Source organism: Buteo buteo, chromosome 18 (assembly GCF_964188355.1).
Source record: "Buteo buteo chromosome 18, bButBut1.hap1.1, whole genome shotgun sequence".
NCBI classification, from domain to species: Eukaryota; Metazoa; Chordata; class Aves; order Accipitriformes; family Accipitridae; genus Buteo; species Buteo buteo.
In genome coordinates, this window is record NC_134188.1 from 20,596,710 (window position 1) to 20,607,136 (window position 10,427).

At 41.2% G+C, this 10,427-nt stretch overlaps 1 protein-coding gene across 2 annotated transcripts in view; it reads right to left on the reverse strand.

The window, feature by feature from the left end:
* Nucleotides 1-10,105, reverse strand: part of LOC142041371 (putative N-acetylated-alpha-linked acidic dipeptidase) — a 31,712-nt gene extending 21,607 nt beyond the window's left edge. Inside the window, exons 1-4 of one of the 2 annotated variants that reach the window (XM_075050113.1) lie at nucleotides 9,926-10,105; nucleotides 8,423-8,528; nucleotides 5,035-5,221; nucleotides 4,143-4,244 (exon numbers count right to left, since the gene is read on the reverse strand). In XM_075050113.1, coding sequence (XP_074906214.1) covers nucleotides 4,143-4,244; nucleotides 5,035-5,221; nucleotides 8,423-8,528; nucleotides 9,926-10,073 — 543 coding nt within the window. In that variant the 5' untranslated portion in view covers nucleotides 10,074-10,105. Of the gene's footprint in view, nucleotides 1-4,142; nucleotides 4,245-4,788; nucleotides 4,819-5,034; nucleotides 5,222-8,422; nucleotides 8,529-9,925 lie in introns of those variants that run through there. The other variant, XM_075050114.1, reaches the window with a different exon arrangement.
* Between the last annotated feature and the right edge of the window lie 322 nt (nucleotides 10,106-10,427).

Here is a 10,427-nt window from a genome sequence, read left to right on the forward strand (position 1 = left end):
CTCAGAGTATGGCATTTACTTCTCTTCCAAATCTGTTTAACCTGTAGTCAGTCTTGGACAGCTAGAGGTATTTTGGACCCAGACACCACAGTAAATACCAATTGTATTTTATGCAGTACACGGAATGATGCCAATATTGTATGAAATTCTCAGGACTTGATTCTAATTCAATACAGGAGAAGGGACTGACTGTCAAAATAAATAGACTTTGCACATGAATAAAGTATTCTTCATGACTGTGTTTCAACCATGTTATTCAATACTTGGTGTGTGATTCATCTTCCTTAATGTCAGCTACCTAAAAGTTGTGTGCATTGTCCAAGAAGGTCCTGTAGTGCACTCCATAGCCAGTGAAGAGCTGGGAAGTTCTCTGAGAACTCACCCTTTCCAAGACAATTCACCCCAAATCTGTTTTAAGCACCTATTTTAGGAAGGAATAAATTGCCCTCTGGATATACCTCTCATTGATTATACCTCAGAGACTGTTTTAGAGTAAATGCCTATAAAAAGCTTTAAAGATTGGTTTAGAGAAGATGCCTACAATTTCACACAACTAAAATTAGCTGACAGGAAACTCTTCCTTAGTGCATTTCTCCCTATTACCAGACACCTCCAGAGAGATCAATTTAGTTTCAAAAAGGTATAAGCTCAAATCTCTTATACTGACAAAAATCACTGACTTCAGGTGGTCTTATATATCGGCATATGGCATGTCCTGATAAGTCTGTGGTACAGTCATTGACTGTACTAGTTTCACCACTAATCTGCTCAAGTCACAATTTCTTCTTAAACAAAGCAAAATGAACGCAGTTAGGATAAATTCATGAAATAAAGGGGACTGTATTTAAATAAGGCAAACAGTTTCACACCTTTAAGATTCTGGTCCTCTTTGTTCAGAGAATAATTCTTAAATGCAAGGATTATTCTCGGGGAGGCTTTTCTGAATTTATGGAGTAGCTTTCCCTCTCAGTAAAATCAAGTGTAACTCTACTGAAGTCAAGACAGTCCTTCCAGTCTATTTAGATTAAGCAAAAGGAGAATGTGGTCCTCCATTTTAACAAAATTTCTTTAGAATATCTTACACAGAATACCTACATTTGTAGGCTATTGTATTTTTTATGAGAAATACAAAAATGTTGATTTTAATAGTTTGGCTTACATAATTGCAGACCTGTAATTATAACAATTAATAGCAACCTGCAGGATTCTCACATTCAGGGACCTTGTTCTACAGTGAAGTGCAAAACAAGTTAACATGAGAGTTACATTTTATGGTGAAAACCTGTTCACACTTTACAGGGTTTTTTAAAATAATGTCTTTGATTAAGTAGATGCCATCACATAAAGAAAAGAACAGTTCTGATCTTTAGAAGAAACTCTCATAACTGTATCTGATATAAAGTATACAATCCATATTCATTGCATTTTTCCTGGTGTTGCAGAACAACTCATACTTACTCAATCTCTAGATTTCTGAAACTACATTAAAAGGTACTTACTTGAAGATTCTGGCAGTATTTGATATACTGCATAGTAAATCACGCTTCCTTAATTAAATTATTTTAGCACCTCTGAAAATTCTTCAACTTTAACTTTCATTAACAGGACTAAGAACTACATCGATGTAATAAATGTCTCATCAGAGCATTGTGACAGTTTTGTATCATGATTTCCTAGTGATGTGATGAAATCCCTCATGTTTATAGAGCTATTACAAAATACAAGCTTTGAGAATGTGGCGTGGACTCATAAAATGTCTTATCTGGGCTCTTTTAGCATAGTTAGAGATCTCAGGTATGCCTCTTATGTGTGACCATCATTAACTAGATAGGAGTACTTTTGCAGTCACTTAAAAAGGAAGTGAAGAGCAGAATTTTACCATTCTTTATGATGCTAATGTTCCAAACTACTACTACTACTGTCTGACAGAATGTGACTTTGCTATTTTGTCTGCTTTCTGCTTAATATTTCTGTTAAAAGAAGTTTCTGGTCAAAATTTAACTTTTTTCATCCGATTCTTTACTGGGATTTAGTTGAAATACACCACACAGAAAAAATGTACATTTTCTGACAATCTGTATGACAGACCAGGATATATTCCACCTTCTGTCTACTGAGAACTTGAAATGAGTGGGAACTACTTCTAAATCTCTGCAGGGTCTCACTCTAGCAGGCAAGTAGCTACTATCCCACTCTGACAGTATTTAACCTTCAAAACACAGTCACTGCCACTTATTTCTAAAAAGCAGCTGCAGGAAAAAGTAATAGTGCTAGCAGTGCCGAACTGTATTTCCACAACTCCCCGATTATAGCACTCACCCAGAAAATGTGTGAGCTGCGTTCTTGGCCTCTCTCACTATGAAGAACTTTGACTATTTCTCCCGCTTTCCAAGAAGGTGGTCTACTCGTGAGACTATGGTTAGCCTGGGATGCAGGTACTTTACAGCCTTCTCCCTTCATTGAACTTGGAGCTTTATGTAGGAATCAGTTGCAAAATCAATGAGCAGAAAGAGAACCTAAGACTGACGATTGTACTTAGCAAGATCCAAATATCTCTCTCCACAGCTTAGTTCTGTTTTTTAATAGAATGTTTTTTAACATAAAATACATAAACCAGCCTGGGAGAACTCATAAGAGCCCTGAACCCACTAAGTATTTCCACTGCTGAGCTATATACACGTTCCCTCCTGTGCTGTTTGCAGGACAGGTGGAGACAACTGCTCACTGGAGGATGTTTTCACTAACAGCACTAGCTAGGTACCCAGAGCTTTGGTCAAAGTATTATGTAATAAGGTGAACATAAGCATCATATTTTGAAAAGACAATCTGTCTTTTAATTATTGGGGTTTTTTTCAGAAACAAAGTTCTTATACATAATTAAAATAAAATCATTTTCTAAAGAAGGAAGCTGCAGCTTCTTAAAACTTGTTTTTATTATTTCCCATATACATCACTTACTGTAGCTCTCCACAAACCAAATAAAGCAGTGAGGTTATTCTGTCTTTGGGGATATTACATTACGATACAAAGTCAGAACCCATTAATTTTACCTTACATTATGTTCCAAAATTCCCACTGCAATTCCTGAAATACTCAAAGCTCTCATATCCTAGGGTACAGACTATCTGCCTGGTCCTCCAGCTTCCTTTGAGTATCTGAGGCAAATGAATACAGGATACCTTTTGTATCCTGAACTTGCACAGCTTATTAACAAACTTCAGACAGTATATGACTAATACTGGGCTGTGCGAGTAAAAGCACTGTTAGCAGGTTTCAAAGTCAGATCCAACTTTAAAGCAGAGATTGGACCAGATGACCTCCAGAGGGCCCTGCCAACCTAAATTATTCTATGTATAGACAGGAGAGATACTGAGAATAACAAAAAAAAAATCTAATCTTACAAAATATTAATTGAAACCACTAATGATCATAGGATAGAGAACTCCTGTTACACAGGCCAACTTTATAAAAGAAAGCCCGTCAGCTGGTACCATCTGTACAAGATAGAAAGGATTAGAGTTAAGCTCAGATCACAGCAACATTTTAATGCCAGCTAGAATAAAAGCCATTTTCAAGCATACTGTACACTGTGCAGTTATACCTGTCAGTGTGAGCCTTTGGCAAGCAGCATTTTGAAAATTATATTGTTCATTTGCCTACATAAATGTAACAGTCTTATTTGTTCAGCAAGATGGGAAACAATAGTGCATATTCACAGAAATATCTGGAGTAGCTTATAGCAGCTGACAACATTAAAGGTTTATTACCATATTCTTTAAGGAAAAGGTAAAAATAAAATCCAGTTCTGACTCAAACTCGAGGAAAAAATTAAACATATATGTATGACTGCTCAATTTGAACATTGCCCATTTGCGAAACTCCCAAGAACATCAGAGCTCCGACATCTTTCCTACTGGTGATATGTCAAGTTTTGAACTAAAGCCTAAGACCCAGGAATTTCACATAATTCTGTATCATTCTATGCTATTCTGTGCTATGCTATGCTATGCTACACTACACTATGGTATTCCATCTTTTCTATTTCTATTATTTCTATTTCTGTTTCTATTTCTACTCCTGTTCCTACTTTTATTTGTGTTTCTATTTCTACTTCTATTTCTTTTACTATTCTACTATGTTACCTCAGGTATTCCTTGGGCTGAAAACGCACTGTAGGGTGGCACCACATCTCTAACAGCCTCATATCCTGGAGGAGGAGGCTCAGATAATGATGTGTTGAAAATCTAGTGGGAAAGAAGAAAAGACAAAGGTAAGCCAGGCAATATGGAAAAGAAGTACTGTCTATTCAGGCACATTTCACATGCATTTGCAGTTTAAAGGACTCTAGTTTTAGAACTGTAAATGAGGAGTGGCCAAAACTTTAGCAATCACTGGGCAACCTTTGCAGCATGCAGGTTCAATGTGTGATCTTGCAAATCCCATCTCCACTCTTCACAAAGAATCCTGCTTAAATGAACACAGGGTCCCTTAAGATGGTCTCAGTACAGCAGATAAGAGCAGCTTAGATCATAATAGTAAAAAACACTTGCATTCTGCTCATCCCTGGAGCTTCTACAAGGACTAGAGCTGCTCTGTAATGAACTGGTGTTACCTGTGATAGTGCATCTCAAGGCCTAAACTCTAATAGTCAAGAAACTGAATTTAGCACAATCACCAACACTGTATAATGAATCAATGCAAATAATGATGCTGACCATGGTTGCTTTCCTCTTTCTAAATAACAGAATAATTTTTAAACAATTTAATTACATAAAGTAATTCTCTTACATTATTCTCCTTTAATCCATATATTTCAGTATGCTGTATGAATCAGGGTAATTATTGGTATTCTCAGCACATACACTACGAAACAAAGATACAAAATAAAAAAGCAAACTGGAACCCCTGATTTCTGTGTGCTTTGGATCAGGCCCAACACCATTAACAGAGCAGAGAACAGCTTTCCCTCCCAGGCTTCCCAGGTGTATGAAGGTGATTTTGTTCCCTGGTTGCAAAAAATGGTGTTTTCTGTACCTCATTTCCATGCTCATCAATTATTGAGATGTAGTTGGGCTTAGTGTCATCAGGGTAAGAGAGCAAGACATCATAATGAACCAACTGAACAGAATCCAAACCAAACTCTTTCCACTCAGCTTGGACTTGCTGTGCCAGATTCAGATTCTCCTTTGTTCCTGCTAGGTGAGGAAGCTGTGTAAAATTGCTAAAGAAAAAGAAGCAACAAGACAGGATCAGGCATTGCAGCTCATAATCAGAACTCCTCTTAGCCTAGCTGGAAATAAACCCCCTAGAGATGACCAGATGTACCCAGGCTAAATAAGGACCCAGACTCCTGTGCATCTATGCTTTTGCCTGTCTTACACATAAGTTGAGGTAAAGGGTTTCAGTCTGTCCTGAGCTATCGTAGGTGTTTGTATCTTCCTCACAGCATGGCTTAGCAAGAATGGCATGATGACATCGACTGTGGGGTCCTGTCCTCGCTTTACTCCGTGTCTTCTGGGTGACCTTAGGCCAATCACTCCTATGCACAATGAGACTGACCTTCCTTGTGAAGTGATAAAAGAATTGAGTATAATTATCTTTGTGTATTCAATTTAGAAATGTGCATAATTACTCTGATCCCTACTTTTAATTAACTGTATATCCTCCTTGGATCTCACTATTTTAATTAATTTTGGCACAAATACTGATTTATCTAAAAGTTCACTCTGAGTGTGTCTTGTTGGCAAATAAGAGAGCGAGAGTGGCCTACAAACAAGGAAAAGAAAAACTCAATAGCTTGTGACTTAAAAGTCATGCAGTGTGAATAACAAACAGTGAAAGATACCATGAATAGTGAGCAACCCATTGTCTGAAAAAACAATTGTCCAGACCATTGAGAAAGCACAGTGGTGAAGGGAGCTGAAGAAACTCCCAGCTGAATGAGGTTGTCATCATGATGTCCTCATCCTGTCATATGACCATGCCATCAACAAGCCACAGAAGCATGTGTTGCACCAGTTGGTGTTAAGGAAAGAAATTGGATCTTCGATAAGGAAGGGGTATAAGATTGGGAAAAATCCCAAGTACAAGTGAGAAGGAAGCCATCAAAAAAGCATTTTGAAAGAACTATACACATAGAATAGAATAGAATAGAATAGAATAGAATAGAATAGAATATTTCAATTGGAAAGGACCTACAATAATCATCTAGTCCAACTGCCTGACCAATTCAGGGCTGATCAAGTTAAAGCAAGTTATTAAGAGCATTGTCCAAATGCCTCTTAAACACTGACAGGCTTGGGGCACTGACCACCTCTCTAGGAAGCCTGTTCCAGTGTTTGACCTCCCTCTTGGTAGAGAAATGCATCCTAATGTCCAGTCTGAACCTCCTCTGATGCAGCTTTGAACCATTCTCCGGCATCTCATCACTGTATACCAGGGAGAAGAGAACAGCACCTCCCTCTCCGCTTCCCCTCCTCAGGGAGTTGTAGAGAGCAATGAGTTCGCCCTTCAGCCTCCTTTTCTCCAAACTAGACAAACCCAAAGTCCTTAGCAGCCGAATGCTGCTAGAAAAAAACATGTTCCTCTGATAATGTCAACAACTAGTACCAACACTGTACTGAAAGTCCTTGTTACAGTGACAGTACCGTTTTCTGGATGACATACCAAAACAAGAGCACAGTTACATGTTATTGTTAGAGCCAACAGCTGTTTTCTGTAAGAGTTAGGAATGTTTAAGTCTCACGTTTTTATTAAAATTTGACATAAGCAATAACATTCTCCTGTATTATATTCCCATTTAACTGAATATTGTGTTTTTCTTCATTTCCTCTTCTAATCTGTTGACTGCCTGTCCTGGTAGTTCTGAGCAGTGACTATGTATCTGCCATATTTCACCACAGAACTGGCCGCATGACAGTAAATGTTTCCTGTTGGCATAGTCTAGGGAGCAGAAAGTTCTCCTTTCACAGAGCTCTTGAACAACAGTTGACTTTGTAAGAGCCAAAACACAGGTTAAGACTGTAAAAAATCCTAAGTCTTCAGTTTTCCATGTTTATATAGTCCAGGACATGACTGTTACATAGTAAAGAGAACACACTTTCCAGCTAATTTATTTGCAATAGTCTGTGGCAAGTGCACTTAAAATGAAATCAGTGGGGTTGCCACAATCTTATAAACTGAAAATAGTTTTTTTGTAATTTAGTTTTATAGCAAGAAACAACTTCATGCTATGTAATCAGGCTGGGAATTTAAGGCAAACCCAAATTTGTTGATTACTCCTAAAATAACTGATAGTTTAACACTTTCTTTACACAGAAAGAAAATTTCTATCAATCAACTGTGACTTCTGGTCTGTTAATGACTGGAATAAATACGTGCTTTTAAGAAATACTACACTGTCCTAAGAGAAAAATAATCTGTTTACAAGATCCCTAAAAGAAACAAAAGCTTCCTTGTAGTTAAAGATCCTAAGTTACAGAAATTAAGAAATTAATCACAGTAATTGAACTGTAATAGATTTAAAAAATATCTCTATTGTCATCTTCCATTGTTTGAATTTTCAGGAACAAATGTTAGCAGCTTTGCTTCTAGGATTTAATAAAAGAAACAGAGTATATTTGAAATTACTAATTTAAAGGGTAGATGAAATGAAAAAATTATTGGGAAAAAAACATTGTCTTAAAAAAGACTCTAAAACTTTAAGACTATTAGATGTGTTATGAACAGTCTAATGTACCATGATGACTAGCTGGTACCTACTATGTCTGTTCTAGCTATTCACCGTGCAGAGGGAGAGAGCTTGGAAACATATCCTTTCTTCATGAATGTGAGTATGAGGCCAGAATGGTGACAGATGAACACATAAATTTGGTCACAGCATGACAAAGTGTGAAGGAGGAGTAGCAATAAGGTACTAAGGCCTAAGCTATAGGAAGAATTAAAGGCTGAAACACTGGTATGATTTTCTTGTCTTTTGTATTGATGTACTCCGCTATTTTCCATTTAATCTCTCCTGATTTAAGTTCATTCATACAGCCTAATTTGAAGTGAATCATTTTTCCATAAAAAACAATGTAAGATAAACATTGCTGTAGACTGAAAAAGGATACATAAGAGAAAGGCTGAACCTCTACATCATTGTACAAGCATTCACCAAATGCCGAGCAAGAGCTTGGCCAATTTTTAATTGCTTTATGTACTGAGATTACTGACAACTCCTCAACTGTTTCCAACACAAACAAGAAAGAGAGGAACTGAGATGGACTATTTTGTGAATCACAGCTCACTGGGGCACATGAGATAAAACCTACGGCTGACAACCTGCATACCATCCTCTGTCTGTTGGCATCCTTGGGCTGGTTCCTGCTTGAATTTTTTTTTTCTTTTCTTTTTTGGACTGCTTAGTCTACACATTACTTACTAAAGAAACTGCTTGATGTTTTCAGCCTTCATTTCAGCCATGAATGCCGCCTTCATGTCCTCATGAGGACTCACAGATGTCTTTTCTGTAGGTTTTGCAAACCAGCCTGTGTAACACACAAAAATACAACACTAAAAACACCAGAGCAATATTCCCATGGCACACACCATTTCTCTTTGGTATCACCACAAGATTTTCACTGTGTATTTTACAACTGTTTTTATCTCAGCACAGACAAGCAGCCACAACCTAATGCAGGCTGCACAGTGATGGTAGAGGCAGTCCCCCACACAGTAAGAGAACTTATTTACCTAGGTAGATATTGAGGGGAATAAAATACTATATTATATTTATTCATCAGTTATTTTACTGTGGATGCTAAGGAGACTTATCTTCCTTTAGCACCAGAATATCATGCTGTCAGTCATGTCAGTCATATCAGTCACCTCAGTAATAAGGCAGCAGCTTTACAAAAATGCACAGAAACACAGACACCCTTTGTAAGGAACAGATGTCTTGTAACTCCTTTCTCACTCTCTGCTCTGTCTGGCTCTTATTCTGGAATCCTTCCCTTACTGTGCAGGCATTACCAGAGTAAGTGATGAGAGGAACACCTGGCTAGAAGGAAAGTGTTTCTGACATCTGTTTTTATTTTTAAGTCAGAGACTGGACATGTTCCGTGCAAATGCAGCAGCAGTTACATGGGTAGAGCAAATGAGAGAACTGGTGGGGGGCAAAGAGCCAGTAACAAGCTGGCACTGGCGAGGCACTGGTCACTGGCACAGCAAAAGGCTCTTTCCACATGGGAGAGCAATTCAGCTGGGGCTTCCCTATGGCATGAACCCCAAGTGCAGACCAAAAGGCATTTCAAAATACAAGTGGCTCCTTTGTTTTTCCTTCCTCCCCCAAACTGATCCCGATTCATCTGTGGACCAAAGGGGACGTAAGGAGGGGAACTCTCATGGCAGCAACCCGCAGGCTGGCCTGCTTGGGCTGAGGGGGAGGTGGGACAACAAATTAAAGACTGTTTCGCCCCTCCTGTCAGTGCTCCTCGAGCCCCCTATTTATGTTCCCGCCTTTCTCGTTTGGGCTGGTGCGGTTTCAACACAGCCGAGTCGTGGGGCCTGTCCTCTGTCCCCTCCTCACAAACCCAGCGCCTCTTCTCCTGCCCGGAGCAGAACCATTTCATTTAAAACGAAGTCGAAACAAGTCAAAAAGGCAAAGACCCCTTCTCCTGCGGAGGAGCTGGAACTCCCAGGAGGGCTCGGTGACTGCCCGGTGTGAAGGGTAGAAGGGAGGGAGCTGTCGGCCGGCCGAGCACACCCTCACTGCGGGCACCCCTGGCACAAAGCCCCGGCCGCTGGAAACCCGCCCGCTCCTTCCCCACACGCGGCCCTTCCTCGGCCCGGCTCCGAGCCCCGACCCCGGCTGGAAGAGCGGCGGGTGGCCGGGAGAGCCGCCCCCCCCCCCCCCGATCCGAAGGAGGGTTAGTCCGCACTGTACCGATGAGGAACCCGAAGAGAAAGACCCCCGCCGCTGCTCCCAGGACGACAGCCCAGAAGCGGCAGCCGGCTGCCCTGCGGCCGGCGGACTCCGTGACGGTGCCGAGGGACGTCCACATCGCCGTCCGTCCGTCCGCCCGTCCGTCCATCCGTCCGCCCCGCGCCGCTTCCCTCAGCACTTGTCCCGCCGGCGGAAGGCCTGCGGCGGCCCGGCCCGCCCCGGAGGCGGCGCTCGCCCGTCGGTCGCGGTTCCCTCAGCGCTTCCCGCCTCGGGCCGGCCGCCTCACACGCACCCCCGGGCCCCCGGCCGTGAGGGCTCCGCTCTCCCCCACCGCCCGGGGGTAAGGGCCGCCCGCCGTCCCGCCCGGGCGAGGCTGGAGATGTCGGAGGCCGCCCGGGTGCCGAAGCCGCGGCCCGGGCCCTTGGCGGTTTCTCGTTGAGGTGCGAGAGTCAGTCCAGACGTGCTCACCTCCCTTCTGCTTTCCCCCCTCTCTCCCTTCATG